The 19,931-nt window shown below is 31.0% G+C and overlaps 1 protein-coding gene across 2 annotated transcripts; it reads left to right on the plus strand.

Annotated features, from left to right (window-relative positions):
- Positions 1-2,183: 2,183 nt before the first annotated feature.
- Positions 2,184-18,971, plus strand: LOC139520272 (acyl-coenzyme A thioesterase 9, mitochondrial-like). 2 transcript variants are annotated; one of them, XM_071312776.1, is made up of 14 exons: positions 2,184-2,254; positions 3,685-3,794; positions 4,595-4,640; positions 7,098-7,294; positions 7,845-7,928; positions 8,377-8,480; positions 9,808-9,881; positions 10,700-10,767; positions 12,397-12,508; positions 13,225-13,315; positions 15,595-15,680; positions 16,050-16,140; positions 16,817-16,970; positions 17,338-18,971. In XM_071312776.1, the coding sequence occupies exons 1-14, from the start codon at positions 2,223-2,225 to the stop codon at positions 17,379-17,381; spliced, it is 1,293 nt and encodes a 430-aa protein (XP_071168877.1). In that variant the 5' UTR covers positions 2,184-2,222; the 3' UTR covers positions 17,382-18,971. The 2 variants fall into 2 exon arrangements, with proteins under 2 accessions (XP_071168877.1, XP_071168878.1); XM_071312777.1 differs by lacking the exon at positions 4,595-4,640 and adding an exon at positions 4,506-4,551 and having other exon boundaries at positions 2,190-2,254.
- Positions 18,972-19,931: the final 960 nt, after the last annotated feature.

Below are 19,931 nucleotides of genomic sequence, written 5' to 3' on the forward strand. Positions count from 1 at the left end.
TAATATGAAAAAAAAAACATTGGTCTTTTTTCAAATTACTATATTTAACCTCCACATTACACCATAAAAAGGCGAGAAAATTGTTTATACCAAATTATCGATATCTCTTTTTGTTTTTCAGTTGATAAATATACGAATAATGTAGTTTCTGCAAACAATAAGGTTAACACAAGATGAAATTTTCAAGTGATTCGGACTTTTTATAAAATTTTACATGGCAAAGAACTTCAAGTCACGATTTTCAAATTCTTCGAAAAAGATGCCGTTCCAAATCGAAAACGAGGTCGGTGACCCCATTTTTTTTGTGTGGCTTATTTTGAAGCTTTAAACAGAGACATATATATGTCTCTGCTTTAAATATGCCAAAGTGTAAATAAAATTTAAAGAAGGTATTATTGGTAGAACTGAATAGAAAGATGTGTCTTTAAGTAAGTTTATGCATACCATTTAAGAATTTGACTTAACTAATGAAATTCTTAGTGAAATCTAAGTTTAAGGAATACTTAACATAGTCGGATCCAGGGGGGGGGGTCGCCGGGCCCCCCTTTCGTGGGAAAAATTTGGTTGATTATATAGGGAATCATAGAAGCATAACTGGAGCGCCCCCCCCCCCTTAGGTCAGTCAGCGGGCCCCCTTAGGAAAAGTTCTGGATCCGCCACTGCTTAAGTTAAGATGTTTTATACATACGGCCCCTGATCACTAATATTAGATTTTATCACTTAAATATAGTTTGAATCTTGATGGCAAATGCAAATAATAAACAGAAAGTAGGTTTCTGATATAAAGAGTCTATAAAGGGTGTTGCACATGATTTCATTTCTGTCAATCGATTAAGTTTAGTTTATGACTAATTCGGTTCCGATCAATGGGACAAATAGAATTAGTCACAACTTATATACTTTTACAAATTATTTAAATGGATTAATTAAGTAAATTTTTCGAAGACCCACACTGCATACATATAGGTTACAAATGTGTTGTGGGTTTTTGTTGAGCCTGTGACTTTTGTCCGCAGAAGCTGGACAGGGGTCCGACAGTTTTCACTTGACCTGGACCTCGTTTCAAGGATCAGTGAACAAGGTAACGTAGGTTTTGGTGGTCGTCCATATCATAGGTATTATAAGCATAGTGTATTTGGTGTATGGAAGGACTCTAAGGTGAACATGACCAACTGGTAGGTGACATCTGACCTTGACCTCATTTTCATGGTTCAGTGGTTATAAATAAGTTTTTGTGTTTTTTTTCTAATGCTACAACTGTATATGCAATAGGACAACTATGTTTCGTGTATGGAAATATTTAACGATGTAGTTGTCAGTCTCGCAGGTTTTTATTTGACCATGACCTCTTTTTCATGGCTTAATTTTTATTTTTTTGTCTGTTATTCTTGAAACAAAATCCATATATGCAAAAGGTCACTTACATTTGTTGTATGGAAGGATTGTAAGCTGTACATGTCTCACACTGCCTGGCATGGTTCATCTGACTTTTACCTCATTGTTCATTGGTCAATGTTAAGTTTTCTTTGTGAAGTCTGTTTCTTACAGAAACTATAAGCAATAGATCAACTATATTCAGTGTATTGAATGATTGTAAGGTGTACATATATTTCTTGATCAGTTTATTTGAACTTGCTTGACCTCATTTTCATGTTGAGGACTATTAACACAATATGAAAAATTAGTAAGTAAGGCGAGACATTTCAGAGTGTGCACTCTGCAATTGTTTAATATAAAGTAATATTTTCTTATTTATCAATATTCATAAATGTATTTTTAACATTAAAAAAAAACCAAAACAGGGAATAAATGATTCTTCAACAACTTGGAATGTATATTAGGATCTTGACGTGGATCTTTTATTTCTGTATTTCATAATTTTTATGCGATTTTTTTTTTCTTTTAAGAATAACTTTTATTCTGTAAAATACTCTTGAAGCACTTTAATTTTTTTTCTGTCTGTAATAAGAATTAAGCCGTTCTGTATGGTATATCATTAATTTCTGTAATCAATTAACTAATTCTTTCAATTTTCCAAGATTATTCTATGAACTTTTGCACCGAATTATTCTCTCATCTTTTCCTTGTTCCCTCACCCTTTGTATTCTCTTTTATAAATCCCAGCCATATCCTCGTTTATTGATTAAATACAAAACTAAATACGGAAACAAATCGGGTCCGCTGATACCGTTTTGTGATTTATAATCTCCACAAACCGGAAAATGGATTCTTTATTAAAATTGACAAGAAAAATGTAAAAGTTCTATTTAAATAAGACTCTTTGTTATTTTAACGATCTGTCCATTGCATTCTCGTTGATCAGTTTTTGATTTTGTAAACCGTCTGACTGGAAACATGCAAATGTCGCACCAGGCAGCATAGACTCATTCTCCGTCTATAGTAGTAGTAGAAGTATAACATTCTTGTAAAGAAATTATCCAGTCCTTATCAAGCTCCCCTTTTTTTCTGTGAAAAATTCGGTTCCTTATATAGGGAATCACTGAAGCATAACTGGAGCGGGCCCCCTCTTAGGCAGTCAGTCAGAGGCGGATTTAGGGGGGGGGGCCCTTTTTGGGAAAAAACTTTGAGTCTTATATAGGGAATCATTGAAGCATGACTGGAGCAGGGCCCCCTCTTAGGTCAGTCAGTGGGCCCCCACTTATGAAAATTTCTGGATCCACAACTGTCAGTGGGCCCCCACTTATGTAAATATCTGGATCCACCACTGTATCTTTATTAGGAAATCCCTCTTTCAAAGGGCACTTCGTAAAGAACAAGGTTTTGAGAAGTCTATATGTCTATATATACTTAGTTTGAAAATATAAGACATGAAAAATATAAATTTAGGCCCCGTGGGGTGTACTTTGGCTGCAGTTGTTGACCTTTGCGCTTGCTAGACGGGAAGGCCTTTTCAGAGTTCATTTCTCTAGTCTTTGGCATGTAAAGCATGTATAATTTTCTGGATATGTATTCTATTTATATATCCACTGATATCAAAACACCTACATGTAATTAATCATTTCGAAAATAGCAACCTATCACATGAATCCGGGTCTGTTCGCCCTAGTACCTGTTTGCCTAGTTGTTCAGCAGCTACTATTAGTCCTGATACCTTTTCACACAAGGTCCATTTACCATGATTTTTATTTTTTTCTTATCGTTGTCTAGTTATGTTTAAATTTGATCAGAATATGTTAAAGTTTGTTGAAAAAAAAGCAAAATATTTGTATTGCCGCAACCATTTTATTAGTTTCCCCTTGATTTACACAGTTAAATACTGGAATACAATGTATTTATCTTTAATGATTAAACAAATTGAAGTATGTCCAGTGCACAATGTTTTGTCAATATTGTCATTAATATCTCAAATTTACACAATGCCATTTTTAAAGTGTCGTTATTGTGTTTACATTGTATCCTATCTTTATGTTCTGTACCTTTGTGTTTTCATCATTATTTTATTGAGATAGATAGCCAGATGTGATTCATGGTATTTAAAATATGGTGAAATGATCAAATGCAATTTTAAAAACTTAAAGTTAAATATTTGCAGATATCACTTCCATGGCTGTATTTTTTTTTAAATTGACATGCTTTGCTTTGACATGTTGAATATGTAGCCCTTTGTGTTCTTTTTTTAGACTCTTAAATTTCAGTCAGATAATAGAATTTTGTATTTTATAGACCCTCAGGTTTACAAAGATCATACCAATGTAGAAGAAAACTGTTATCCCAGTCATGGAGGACAAGAAACTACAGTCAGACAAACACATCAATACAAACAATACAAACAGGTACCTAAAATGGCAGTACAATATACATTTTCACTATTTAATTACTGTGGATTCATAATTATTCCTTGGATACCAATTTTCCTGGATTTTGTTGACAAAGGTGAAACACAAATTCATATGTTCAAAGACTTGCAAATTTTCTAGAGGCTTTGAATGCAGAAACTAGCAAGGGGAAATTGAAATATCTACGGTAGTTTCTAAAAATAATAGCATCACATCCATAATATAATCTTTAAGACAATTTCAAATAGCACACATTTAAGATAATAGCATCACATTACCATGATGCTAAAAGGCTCTGGAGAGAACACTGCCCATGAAAATAAATGAATCCACGAAAATAATTGAATCCACAGTATAAGTTTTCCAAATGAAGAACTTACTTCTCAAATTTCCATTAATGATGAAAATTAATCCATACATTGGTTCATGTCTGTCGTATTTATTTTTACTAGTATTATTATAGATTAAGCCGTTAGTTTTCACAAATTGTTTAACTTTTTCATTTTTGGACTTTTATAGCTGACTTATGATACCGTATAGGTTTTTATCTTTGTCATTTGAAGTCATGTGGATAGTTGTCTCATTACCAACCTTTTACTTTAATTATAAACTCATCTTTGCATCTTTTATTCAATCTAATGGAAAACCAGAGTGCTTTTATTTTTGACAATATTCATTCTAAAAATTATTTTTGATTTATTAATATAGCAAGGAACAGACTGAAAGAATTAGTAGGAGCACAACTAAGTTGGGGGTAAGTTAAATACTAAGTTAAATACTAAAATTTATTAATAAAGCAAGGAACAGACTGAAAGAATTAGTAGGAGCACAACTAAGTTGGGGGTAAGTTAAATACTAACATTTATTTTTGTGGGTACCCGGTATATATTTTCGTTGATATTTGATTTCATGGTTTTGCCCAAGTCTGGATACAAGTCTTATGTTGTGCTATAATACCACTGTCACAGGTTAGGGATAGGTTGAACACTCACAACCATAGCTGAGGGCTTGGAGGGGTCCTTTATTTCTGCATACTTTATTTTTTACAGTCATTGTTTTCTTTTCTTTCTATATTTTGTCTATTATTTTATGTTCTTAATATTTCAGCATCCCATTTTTCTCTACTCTTATTTTTTTTTGCACATTTTTTTGTAGTAATGATCTAGAATTCTCTGTTCTGTAAAACCTACCCAGACCCTCAATGAGGGCCTCATGACTAAATCAGAAGACAGTACAGGGCTCACACTACTTCAGAATTATAGGGAGAAGTGACTTCTCTTTTTGAAACTGATAGGGAGAAGTGGTGAGATTTGAAAGAGAAGTGCTCATTCGCGCGGAGCGCTACAATGTTTGGATTTTACAATAGTATAAAGGGCCATATGTAAATAATGTTCTTTTTATGTTGTTCAATTCATATGAGTAAAAGATTACAATTAAAGTAACATTGAAATTAAAAGTTGTTTAAGTTTTACTAAGGTTCTTGTGAGAAACTACAAACTAAATATCTAGCACTAAAAAAAAAAAATTATTTTAAAAAATGTAAAGAAATTATAATATATCAATTACAATTTAATTAAAAATTATCTTGTGTATATAATTCAGTGTTTCTCATAAAAAATATAAAAGTTATTAAGCTGGGCCATAATATATTGATATTAGTATAATAGTCTCAGAGTTAAGCAACTTTAATCAATAGTTTGAAACAATCCATAAAAAATATAGGGAATTATATACACCAATCAATTAGATGTAACCAAAAGTCTCTTAATGCGTGTGGAATGCGTAATTTTCCCTTTTGTGATCAATATTATTCTGTCAGCTGTTCCATCCGTGCGTCCGTAGTAATTATTGTAAAAGTACGGATTTCGGTCATAGCTGGTCCGGTTCAGATCCGTAGTTTAGAAATCGGTCAATGGCGGACGAATGCAAGAAAATTTACAAAAATAAACGATGTTTGACAAGTTATTTGGAAAGGAACATGACGGTTTTAATGCAATAAATGGATTAAACATTTACTGGAGGCAACTTTTGTCACGTTTAAATGAAGTAACAAACTTATTTTGCCGCCGAAATTTAGGTTGATGTACGTTTTCGAGTAACAAGCACCGGAACTTGCAGAAATGCAAGAAGTGATAAAAAGTTGTTTTTTTTATCAAATAACCTGCTACACACTACGAAGATAATGCTTCAACCTCTTTTCTAAAGATAATGAATCGTTTATGTCTTAATTTCTTTAATTATCAGTAAAAAATTAATGTTTCATCAACTTGGTAAAAATTGAAAATGTCCGATGACGGAAGCGACTGAAAGCGACTATCGTCAAGAACAGGGCGACTTGTTTTCGCTTTTGGGGGTCGGGGAAAGCGAAGTGACGGTCGGGAAGGCGACTTCTTCGCCCAAGTCGCCTGGTAGCGTGAGCCCTGCAGTACAAATAATTAAACTCCTGGCTTAGAAATAAGGTCCCTTTTTATGCCCCACTAGTAGAGGGGCATTATGTTTTTTGGTCTGTGTTCCAGTTTGTCTAATCGTCTGTCTGACCCACTTCAGGTTAAAGTTTTTGGTCAAGGAAGTTTTTGATGAAGTTGAAGTCTAATCAACTTAAAATTTAGTACACATGTTCCCTATGATATGCTCTTTCTAATTTTAATGCCAAATTAGAGTTTTTCCCTAATATCAGGGTCCAATGAACAAAGACAATGATAGTGCGGATGGGGCATCTTTGTATTATGGACACATTCTTGTTTCAATTAGGTCACAGACGAAAGATGTCTCGTTTTCTAGTAAATTTAGATTTTCCAATGCACGGATTTTAATCTTGCAGAATAAAAACTATCAAGGTTATTTTGTATTTATATGGAAACCTTTGTGTACTGTGGATAATTATTCATGGGACCTTTGTATACTGTGGATAATTATTCGTGGGATATCAATTTTCGTGGGTAAAGGTGAACGACAAATTCAAATGTTCAACGAAATACAAATGTTATATCCATGTAGGCTTTTATGCAGACTTTGGCAAAACCACCAAATAAATATCCACCAACATGCATTGTTTATTGAATCCAAGAAAATTGATACCCAAGAAAAAAAAAAAAATGAATCCACAGTATATTGCTTAAATTTCGATGTATATATGGAATCAAAGAATGGCATAATATTTAAACTCCAACAATAATCTTATTGTGTCTCCATTTTCAAATTGATAAAAAGGTTCAATGAAATACAATGACAGTGAGTGACTGAAAAATCTGTGTTGCACTATTTAACCTATGCACTACTGTTTCTTGTTTTATTTTGAAGGACACAAATACAAGATGCTGGTTCAGAGACAAATATAATTACACAACAGTCTGATTTACCAACACGTACAATATCTGACAGCTATACTGAAGCCATGATTCCTGTAGGAACGGATGAAATTCTTCGGGAAAAGTACATTAATTTTTATGGCGGAATGAGATTTGGAAGAATTTTAGAAGATCTGGATACTTTCGCAGGTAATTTTTTATTCAGCTGTTCTGAAGGGTCAAGTAAGCTATTCTCTTCATTTGATGGTTGCCTTATATATATGAGTAATTGTTTTTAAATGACAGTATTAAGCATTATTTCTCCATTTTTGAAAACTATAGAAAATGAAGAGAAACTTTTAAAAGCAAAAATGATTAGCAAGACAAGATCAACTAATAGTAAATTACTGTTAAAATCGACATTGACTCTATTAGGCAAGTTTTTGACAGTTGACGCTATTAGGCAAGTTATTGCCTTTCAATGACAGGTTTTACCAATTTTTGTGTTATACCCGATTATTTTGTAATTATTTTTATAATACATATGAATAAACTTTAAAGATCAAAATTGATTCAACAAACAAAATCTACTACTAACTCATATTATCTTGTAAACTAAAATGGACACAGAAATTTAAACAGCAAAAATTATTAACAGGACAAGATCTAAAAATAGTTCAACATTGCCAAAATTAGTCTACTCGAAACATGAGTTATAACCCATAAATGATATTTTACAAATTATTTTTGTATGTTTCAGTTTTAATATCCTACACACACAGTACACAGGGAACAGAGAAGAAATCACCTATATCAATAGTCACAGCTTTGGTGGATAGAATAGGTTTGAAAATGTTTGCAATCTCTAGAAACAATTTGTTGAATGATTTAATAACTCTATCTTATTTTGCTGTAATGAACCTAATTTACACCTAACTCTAAATGTAATCAACAACAGGGATTTTCATGTGACTATTATAACCTGAGTTGAAAATGTGAAAATGAAATGGCAAGTTGAATTCAAATAGATGTGCAACAGATTAGTTGAGAAATGCTTTATTTGATATCCCCATTTCTGGTTCGATTAGCTGGTATCAAATGTACAATAAAAAATTTATGTTTGCTATATGTACTTAAAGAAAAGGAAACAAAGGATTGTTGCTTCTTATGCCCCTTCTGACAAATCCAATTTTCACTTCTTTAATGATAAAGGGAAAGTTTTATTGATATATGATGAAAGATACTTTCTGACTTTTAATGATTCTAGTCAGGTGCATCTTTATTCATTTCAGAGCTAGGAGAAAAACCATTTTCTCCATTTAAAGATATCAAAATGAAAGGCAGTGTTACCTGGGCAGGGAAGACATCCATGGAAATAACAATGAATCTAGAACAGGTATAATATTTAAGGTAGCACAATACAAAGATTTTTCATCCCCAATCAGACACCTTTAAACTGATGTAAATCCACTCATCTTTCTTTAAATTTTATAAATGAGGTACCAAAAGAAAGAAGAATGATTAATATTTTAAATTGTGATAATTTCATTATGACATAATTATTACATAATTAATTGTTATGTAATAAGTTGCCATATTGTGATGTCCATATTTGAATGAATTTATCTTCTTTGTTAATCATAGCATCCCAAAATATTTTATAGATTCTTGCACAACACAGTTTGACTTCCAAAACTGTGTCTCAGATTTTTCCTATTGCATTTCATTCTCTCATAAATCTTCAATGCATGAAGTTTACAACATCAATTCATAAGAGACCACCAAATTCAATTGGGTATAAGATTTGTTCTATTGATGTTTTTGGAAATCTGAGACATAGTTTTGGAGGTCAAGCTGTGTTGTACAAGAATCTATACAATATTTTGGGATGCTATGAAGAACAAAGAAGCTAAATTCATTCAAGTGTGGACATCACAATATAGCAACTAATTACATAATAATTAATTATGTAATAATTATGTCATAATGAAGTTATCACAATTTGAAAGATTAATCTTTCTTCTTTCTTTTGGTACCTCATTTATAAAATAAAAAGAAGGATGAAATGAATTACATCAGTTTTAAGTTGTCTGATTGGGAGTGAAAATTTTTTTGTATTGTGCTACCTTAATAGTGTTAACTTTAAGAGCCAAAAAATTAAGTTTAGAAAGGAAAAGTTTTGTTTGTACAGTACATGTATTTCACATTACCCAAGTTGTCAATACTTATATATTATTTAGTAATTGTATTGATGTGCTATTCAATTTTAATACCTATGATCCAAAGAAGGGTATACTGATTTACCCCTGCCAGTCCATTCATCCCTTGAAACTTTGTTAGCATGCTTTCATTATTTATATGTTTTGATATTCAGCACCTATCAACGTTTTTGTTACCTGAATACTTATATATTCTTAGAAATAATGGCCATGTATGAAATTTCTGTCATATTTTTCTCTTGAACTGCAAATCAGTGACTCGTCTCATTTCACCAAAAATCTTACCAGAAAAAATACTGACAAGTCCTAAATTTTTCAGTATAGATTACTATCAATTTTCATCATTAGATATATAAACAATGAAATGTAAATTTTCATTGATTTTTATGTGATAAGTATACAAACAATGAATTAAATAAACCTTCAAACCACAAAAATTACAATCCACTAATGAAAAAACTTTAACTGTACATATGTAACATAGAACTTAATGAAATGTTGCAGGAAGATGCATCAGAATGGAAGAAAGTTTTGACAGCCAGATTTGTAATGGTAGCTCGAAATCCATTGACTAAAAAGTAAGTAGAATTGTTCTTGTTTATTGATTGTGGTATTCTTGAATTTATGATAATGAAGAGGTAGAAGTTTTGTTAGAATGGTTTAGTAATTTCATGATGGCTGTCTATTAAAAATAAAGTATAACTTTGTTTGAAAGCTATGTCAGAGCTGTCTGTATCGGGTCACCTGGTATCATTAGTTACACAATGTGAAATTTTCCTAATACAGGACTTGACACTGTGTAAGGAAGTAAGCCTGGTTTGTTATCACACCACTTATTTATTGTTATTATCATGATAAATTCTGTATTAGGACAATTGCACACTGTGTAACAAATTTATCCTGTATTTTATCCATATAAGGGTGGTGAAATTTTTGCTAGTTTAAATCCAAAATATATCCAACATATCTCACTTTGGTTTGTCAGTAATAAACAAATAGACACAACTAAAAATTTTTTTTTATTAAGGTATTGGTATAAGGGAGATAATTCATATTGACTTAAAAAAAAAAATAGCAGTGAAATTTATTAAGACAATATTAGGCAATCAAATTATGAGAAATTACTCAAAATCAGGATAAAATATTTTCTATACTTATAGGGAAAGGTGAGAAAATCCTCAATGACTTGTGTATACTCTATTCAGCCTATACTGGTTTAGTTATACATTTAGAATAGTTATTGTACTTCTTTTGCTTTCTGTATAAAGTTATTTTCTTAAAATAAATAATTTTGAAAGATGGACATTGTGTTTAGCCTTTTCAGTTCTTATTGTGTATTTTCCATACTTTGAATACCTCTGCACAACATATGGTAATGTTTTTTGTAACATTTCAGGTCAGCTTTTATAAATGCACTGCAGCTAACAAGTCAAGAGGAAGAAAAAATATTTGAACTTGGCGAAGGTACTTTGATTTTCACATTTTTAAAGCACTTTGTATACTGTATATTCTTTCACACATGTAAGACCTTGTGGATGCTTTATGCCTTTAGACTCTCAGAATCAAATACCAAAAAGAGTGCCAGCCAGTTTTACATACCTGAAAAAAAGGAACAAAGGAACAAACTGATTCACTTTCTGCAATCCAATTCAAGACCAACTGCATTGTTTGTGTTTTCTAATATGTTCATGGACACATTTCATAAAACAGGATTGATTAGTAATTGTTTGTAAATTAGATTGGACATTAGGTTGGATTATTTATGTCTTAAGATCATGTATGTCACAAAGACTCACTCAAAATACTTAACTGCCAATTTAAAATAAGTTAAACATCTTATTTAGTATTACCTTATTTTGGTCAGTTACTGTGAAAGTACTTTAATTCGTGGGTATCAATTTTCGTGGTTTCTGAGATTTTTTTTTTAGTAAAAGTGATAAGAAATTATGACAGCCATCCTAAACATAGCATCCAGCATGACGAGATTGTGGTTCATATGACTGCGTGACAATTTATGACCTTTGCATTGTAGTAGAATAAGGAGTTAATTTTAAACTATATGTTTGCAACTTATTCTGTAATAGTCGTCAGAATTTTATATTAGTATATATTTTCTCTGTCACTATATGTTATTACTTAAAAGATAAATACATGCTTATGAATTAATTAGTTTGATTATTTTTGAGTACCTTTTAATTAAAATGATTAAAAGAATAAATCTGATGATATTGGGTCATTAGCCATATATTAAAATGCCAACAATGAGCCTAATCAAGAATAAGACTCACATTACTTAACTGCCAATTTAAAATAAGTTAAACATCTTATTTAGTATTACCTAAATTTGGGCAGTTACTAGTAACATGAATTGTACTATATTTTACATCATTAAAATTAATGGTTTTATATTTTCTGAAAAAATAAATTCTTCATTTCAAACAATTAGATCATCTGATCACATTATAACATATATGTAAACATAATTCAAATGGGTGCCATGCAATTTGTTAAATGTGTAAAATGGGAATCATTTATGTTCATAAATTCCAGTAATGCCTAAGAAAACTATATAATTGAGTATGGTGGTCCTTGGTAATAAAGCTAAATATTTTACTTAAACCTACATATAAAAGAAGTTACAAATAGCATTATATGTGAATATTATAGAGAGTGACAGGAAAGAATGTAAGAAATAACTAGGAGACCTATACTATTTCTCTTGTTTAGTTTATCGAGGGGAAAAAGATAGTAACTTCTTCGAGATATAATGAAATACATTTGAATACATTTGTATGTTGATGAAATAATTAGTTTAATTTAGGAGGGCCCTCACGGGGTTTTTGATTATGTGATTACTTGGCCGTTTTTTTAATGATTATTTGATTATTAAGCCAAATATTTCATGATTATTTGATTACCTAGGACTGTATTTTTAGTTTATGATTATTTGATTACTAAAGATAAGCAAATATTTAATGATTATGTGATTATATTGGCAAAAAAATGGTGATTATGTGATTACTAGACCCCCCATGAGGGGCCTCATTTAGAAAAAATGCTGTTATATCTAATAAGTCTGTGCATTTATTGTAGTAAACAAAGTAAAGAGACAAGAGGAGGCAAAGAGAAATTTATTGAAAACACCACCTCATGAAAATGAAATACAGATTGTTCATGAACATTTTCTAAAAACACTAGATCCAAGGTAAATACATATTTTCATATGTAATTTTGATCCAGTGAACATTTACTTAATATCTAATCTTGAATAATTAAGGTTTTGAAACTTAATGGCAACTGAAATATTTAGTGGCAAATTATTTAAGTGGCATGACTCTTCAAAATTTGATACTTTCAAACATCAGAATGATCATGAGATCTATACTAAATGCCTATTGACCTCCAAACTATCAGATGACTTCTTATAGAAGTTATTGCCCTTAAATGACTAGTTTTACTAATGTTTTTGTTGTTACCTCATATCTTGAAAATTATAATAGACCGACAGTAACTTTAAATTAAAAAGTTCAGTTCACATTTTTGGCTTTATCTTGAAAACTATATTAGATAATTCAAAATTTTAAAAACTGAAAATAATCAGCATAATAAAATCTACAACATGATCTATAGAAACATCAATATAAATGAAATTGTCAGTCACCAGTTAATAAAGTTATTCCCCTTTAAAATGAGCCATTGTTGATGTAGGTGAGTGACACATGCTCAACTACAGAGGTTTGTCCATGCCATTGCTACAATGCAGAATATCAGATTAAATAAAAGTTACCTATGATGACACGACAAAGAGTTTGACAGCAGAAAGGGGAATAATTCATAATAGTACAGATTTTTTTAAATCAGTATGATTTTTGAAAATGGAGTTGGTTTATTTAACAGTACCTATATCTTTATTTATTACAGTTCCAGTACATTTAAGATCAGAGTGAAACCAGAAAACAGTGTTTGGATGGATCAAACAAAGTTGAAAAACCTGATAATTTGTTTCCCAGAGGTATGGTCAAAATAGAATAAGAAATCTTAAAAATATGTAGCTCTTTTGGTCAAAAAGTTCTTGTCTATGGATTGTCAGTAGATGATTTTACATATAAGTTGTGTGTATTGAGGATGTGAACCTTTGGGGGTCTTGTGTGTTAGCTGATAGAAATTCCTGTGTCAGGTCAAACCTAAATCTTTATAATTGGCATTTGCTGCTTTAAGAAGTATAATCAATGCATTTTCAGTTTCTAGTCAGAATTATTTCTCTATAGTGGTTGACTGATGTTTTATGAATTACCATATAAAAAAGTCTAGTCCAATCTGCAGAATAAAGATAGCAATGAATATTTCTGTAATATGTAATATATCTCAACGAGATTGATTTTCTCGCTTGAGCCGGTCACGGCGAAAACGAGAAAAGCAATCGAGTTGAGATGACCAATGATAATCTGTTTATCGCTATTTTACCTTTTAACGAGGTTGTCAATTTCATGTCAATTTCGTTAGCAACGCCACGTTGCTTCTTAGTTTTTAGCGATAATTTTCCATCTCAAGCGAGTAGCATGATATGAAAAATTATCACAAAAAAAGATCAGAGGAAAAATGCACAAAATAGCTATAAATAGAGAATATCGTATGGCTTTTTAAATGTCACATTCATTTCAACGGAGATGCTGACATCATTTTAACACCTCTTCTTCAGGGATAATATTGGTTGAGGGTTGATACAGTGTCTTATTAAGAAGGGATATAATTACGATACTGTTGTCAAGTCATTAAAGATTGCATATTTTGGCGTTAATATTGAGTCACTGATAAGGTCTTTGCATCGGAACTAAACACATTTATTCTAAAAACAGTTGTTGGCATGACACGGGTTATGTTCTTCTCATATATGTTATGATGGTATGATACTAAACCCCTAACGGGAAGGATTGTGCCTGATGTTCATATGATGAAATCATAATCTTTCAGTCAGTTTAATTGAAGTCTGGAGCTGGCATGTCAGTTAACTGCTAGTAGTCTGTTGTTATTTATGTATTATTGTCCAGTGATATTGTTTGCCTCAAATTACAGCCGAAATTCGGCCTTTTCCCCTAGAGAAAATTCCCAATTACTAAAAAAAATGGCTTAAAATTCCTCCCAAAAAGTTTCAAATTTTCCCCAAACAGTGATGGCATTGGTGTAATGTTTGTAAATATCGTATTCATGCTATTATTTTGATATTAGAAAGCACTTTTGAGATCCGGTTTTCTGTTCAGAATCATCATGATGTTTGTAACACATGTAGTTTTCAATGCATAAAGTACCATCATTGCTTCTGTTTCTTTCCCCTCTCCGAAAAGTACCTTTCAGGTTGAAAATGTCTGACAACCAAAATATACGGCCAAAATATACATGAAAAAACAGTGCAAAAAAGACAGCAAAGGTCAGCAAAAAATTGGAGATGTGTTTAGAATAAAATATACAAATTTCCCAATTTCACTAAAGAATATGCATTTTTCCCAATAAAAAACGGTAGAGGTAGTTTTGAAAAAAGACAACAATATCACTGTTGTCATTTTGTTTATTTTCTTTGGTTACATCTTCTGACATCAGACTCGGACTTCTCTTGAACTGAATTTTAATGTGCGTATTGTTATGCGTTTACTTTTCTACATTGGTTAGAGGTATAGGGGGAGGGTTGAGATCTCACAAACATGTTTAACCCCGCCGCATTTTTGCGCCTGTCCCAAGTCAGGAGCCTCTGGCCTTTGTTAGTCTTGTATTATTTTAATTTTAGTTTCTTGTGTACAATTTGGAAATTAGTATGGCGTTCATTATCACTGGACTAGTATATATTTGTTTAGGGGCCAGCTGAAGGACGCCTCCAGGTGCGGGAATTTCTCGCTACATTGAAGACCTGTTGGTGACCCTCTGCTGTTGTTTTTTATTTGGTCGGGTTGTTGTCTCTTTGACACATTCCCCATTTCCATTCTCAATTTAATTGTTTTTTGAAAAAGCCATATCATATATACTTTATTATATTCCTAAATTAGATGTTTTTATGTGACTTGACATTATACAGATTAGAGGTTTAATAATGCCTTTGACACAGTGACTGCTATCGATGGTGTGACGTCATACAGATTAAAGGTGTGATAAAACCTTTGCAACAGTGAATTATATCGATATCATCACGGATGGCTGATAGAGCACAATTGTTGCTGACTATATCACACATACAATTTATCAATTTTCACCATATGTTTACTACTATGAAATATATAATGATTATATATATCATTATTTCAGCAAAGAAATTTATATAATAAAATTTTTGGTGGATATTTAATGAGGAAAGCTTTTGAATTAGCATGGACCAGTGCAGCTCTTTACAGGTAAGTGGAGATAAATACATAAATTACGGTACCTTTTTCTTAAAAATATTACGCCAAATTATTTTATTTACCAAGATTTCATGATTCATTGCATTTGGAAATGGAATATTGCAATTAGGGCATCTTGTCTATCCTGTGGACACACATAATTGGTTTTTGTACATTTAGAAAATAATTTTTAGAACGATGTGATTAATGTATTCAAAAATGTTTAGATTCTGAATAAATTAGATGTGACATATAAAGTGAATGCCTTTTCCATAATGGAAGACCATAAATGGACCACTTGTTATGTTTGTTAAATAGGCTGCTGTCTGGTTGACAGCTTTTTTTTCATATTAAAACACATTTTTTTCTCATTTATTGCAGTAAATCGAGACAAGTGGCAATAACAACAGTAGATGACATTGTATTTAGGAAACCAGTTGAAATAGGATCTCTTTTATTCTTATCATCTGAAGTAAGTTTTAAATATACATTATCGGTAATGCCTGCTAAGGATTGATTAAATGGATTTTGACAAACATTTTTTTTAGACTTTGATGGAGTTAGCTTATTCCAAGCATTTGTTTTCATATTTTGAAAAGGCATGGAGTTAGGGAACTTTATTCTTTGAAAAAGTGATGGGCATATCATACACTCATGATACAGCTCTTTATTATATCTATAAGTTATATAAAATTTATTGTGATAGCCCATGGACAAAAGTAATGATTCATTGTTCCAGGTAATGGAATGAAAAAGCACAAAATTTTTATTGTTCAATAATACGCTCAATATAATATACCTTTCTCTCCTTGTCAACTTGATTATGGATCGTCACAAACTTTATACACAATGTTTGCTTCAATTACGATCTTGTATTAGAAAAGCAACTTTATGATTTCGAGTATTCCACAATCGTAGGACATTCTCAGAAATATTGATAATAAATAAAATTTAATGGTGAATTTTGCTTTTTGAGATTTATGAAATCTTTTACACAATGTTTTGTCTACTAAAAAAAGAGCCCTTTTGATTTTGATGATGTTAAGAATTGTTGTTTTGCTTTGTGACCTGTTTCTTTAGTATTTGATAATGATTTTTTCAGACATGTTCAAATATGACATACCTACATTTTTAATTGCACTCCACAGGTCGTATATACAAATGGTTCAAAGTTACAGTTAAAAGTTCATGCAGAGGTTGTCAACCCTACAGATTACACTAGAGCTACTACTAATGATTTTCACTTTACATTTGATACAAAGCAAGAGGATCTACCAAGTGTCATACCAAAAACTTATGCAGGTAAAAAATTAGTTACATATCTGAAGTATATCATTATTTTGTATCTATAAAAATAAGAAGATGTGGTATGACTGCGAATGAGACATCTCTCCACCACAGACCAAAAGATGTAGAAGTTAGCAACTATATGTCTGTGTACAGACTTCAACAATGAACAATACCCCTACTGCATAAGAATCTGAAAAAGGCTTAACATGACAGATTTGTTGTTGTTGTCAATGATGCCACAAAAAATAGTGTTTTTTTTCTTTAATAAATGAAGATTCTTACAGAATTACTTTTTAACAGTTTCTTTTTAATTTTCTATCATATATCATCAATGCATTTTATTTGAATACATCATTTAATGCTTTGAATATTCTTTCAGAGTTTATGCTTTTTCTGGATGGAAAAAGACATTATGAAAGCTAAAAGTCATAGAAATATAAAACAGCAAGCCTTTTGGACCTGTTATAGACCTTGATTCTAGGCTGTGCCATGTGAATGACCTGTGAATAGGTTGTAGCAATATCGGCATCATTAATCTGTGATATAGTGCTTTTTTCTTGGGAAATCGAATGAGATATATGTTAAATAATCTTTAAAAAACATACTATATATATTTTGCTTTTGCAGTCACACAATTTTTTACATCAGGTTGGTTGAACGGAAAATATTTTTTTACAATCAGAGTATGAAGTGTACAATGGCTTTTCCATTGATTGCAGTTGTAACAAGTGTTTGAAAATGTTAAACACTACTTTTTTTTATGAATTTTAAAATGATAAACAATACCATTTCATGCTTCATGCATTTTAAATTATGACATATAAAGCATACTCATGATATAAACTAAAATTTGAACTAGTCACAATTGAAATATACTGTTGACATAGTTTGAATTCTAGACTAAGTATTTATAATCTATCTTTTTTTTTAGGAATTTGTATAATTTGTATAATTTGTTAGAAATTTTCAATTGTATGGAGAGCGAAAGAGAATGTATATGACAGTTGTTACCATGATTTGATGTGTTTGAGCCTTTGATTTTGTCATTTGTTAAGGTGGTACCCAACACTTTAACTAGAATTAATTTGGCTCGTTTAATTTTCTTAAAATTTTGACAAAGTATTTACTTTGACCCTTTTACAAAAATATAAAAATTTCAAAAAATTTGAACCAAACGTTTTATCAGAAAAATTACACTGGTTATATAGCAGTTTGACAAACACTTATTTTGCTCATTTAGAAACTTAATATTCCCTTAACAACACAACGTAATTAAAACGTTTAGCTGATTTTACAGAGTTATCTCCCTGTAGTGTTAGGTACCACCTTAAGGGATTTGAATATTCCTAGGATTTCCTGGATTTTGTTATTTCACATTCTACCTGAAAAAACTATTTATATGACCAAGTTTTATATTAAGCTTACCCTCGTAGTTGTTATACATGTATATATTTATCTTTATTTATTTATATTCTTAGCATTGTTATCATATTTATCATGTTAGAAGTTTTAATATGATTTCTAGTAATACAGAATTTTAAATTTGATTAGGTTCATTATATAATATCATCTTCTTTTCATTTAAATTTCTTTTTTTTCTTCTATGCAGTAGTTCTTTTTTTATACAAATCATTGCCTTTGTTGATTCTAAATTGATGAAAAATAAAAACTTTAAACATAATCATCCCTTTGCAACAAACTCTTTTTAATACCTTATTTATGATATCGAACTTTATAAGTGTTACATAATACAAGATACAATATATGAATATACTTCTTTCAGAAGTTTCTGAACAATATGTTAATCTAGTCAAAGTCGATATAATTTTATAAAGATCTTTAAACTTCCCTTTTTTTCTGAATTAATTTTATATCTGGAACTCATTTGAAAACTTGAAATTATTCTTCAAATTCGTTTATTTACAAATCATGTTGTTTGTTTATCTCATTTACACTATACAATTAGCAATTTTATAGACTGTTTTTACCTTTGAATAAAATTATATTACAGTTGCTTATAGTTCTACGTGTTTGATAATGTGGTCCCAAAATTTTCAGGCACATAAAGTTGAGTATGGACTATTGTGAATTTTTTGTTGAGCCTGTGACTTCTGTCTAGTGATCCTGCAGCCACACCTTTTACTAACTTCTTAAAAACTTTTTATTTTACAAGTTGGAAGACATGGATGCTTCATACTTTTGTATATAGATGTCTTTATGTTATGAAGTTTCTGTTTGTCATTTGATCATTTTTGTTGACCTCATTTTCATGGTTCAGTGACTACCCGGTACTTGAAAAAAAAGTTTTTTTGTAATGTTAATTTTTCTCTTGTAAGAAGTAATAGGATAAGTATATTTAGTATGCATGTACCTTGCAACGTCCTCATGCCTGTCAGACAGTTTTCATATGACCTTGACCTCATTTCGTGAATCAGTGATCAAGGTGAAGTTTTCATGGTCAAGTAAATATCTGAAATACTTTAAGCAATAAGTCTAGTTTATTTTGTGAATGAAGTGATTGTAAAGTGTACATTTCCAAACAGCTGGTGTCATCTGATCATAACCTTGACCTTATTTTCATGGTTCATTGCTCAGTTTACAGTTTTTGTCTGTTTTTCTTGAACTATATAAGTAGTAGGTCAATTATATTGTATGTATGGTATGATTGTAAGGGGTAAAAAAAGAGGGACGAAAGAGGGACGAAAGATACCAAAGGGACAGTCAAACTCATAAATCTAAAACAAACTGACAACGCCATGGCTAAAAATGAAAAAGACAAACAGAAAAACAATAGTACACATGACAACATAGAAAACTAAAGAATAAACAACACGAACCCCACCAAAAACTAGGGGTGATCTCAGGTGCTCTGGAAGGGTAAGCAGATCCTGCTCCACATGTGGCACCCGTCGTGTTGCTTATGTGATTACAAATCCGGTAAATAGTCTAATTTGGTAAATGTCTTTCAGGCAG

The sequence above is a fragment of the Mytilus edulis genome, chromosome 4 (assembly GCF_963676685.1).
Source record: "Mytilus edulis chromosome 4, xbMytEdul2.2, whole genome shotgun sequence".
NCBI lineage: Eukaryota > Metazoa > Mollusca > Bivalvia > Mytilida > Mytilidae > Mytilus > Mytilus edulis.

What these genes read in the sequence shown, in the direction of transcription:
- LOC139520272 (XM_071312776.1), top strand. Translation starts at nt 2,223, where the DNA reads ATGGATTCTTTATTAAAATTGACAAGAAAAAT. An exon ending in AGATCTGGATACTTTCGCAG is followed by an intron (nt 7,295 to 7,844) that starts GTAATTTTTTAT and finishes TGTATGTTTCAG; the next exon opens with TTTTAATATCCTACACACAC. An exon ending in TAACAATGAATCTAGAACAG is followed by an intron (nt 8,481 to 9,807) that starts GTATAATATTTA and finishes GAAATGTTGCAG; the next exon opens with GAAGATGCATCAGAATGGAA.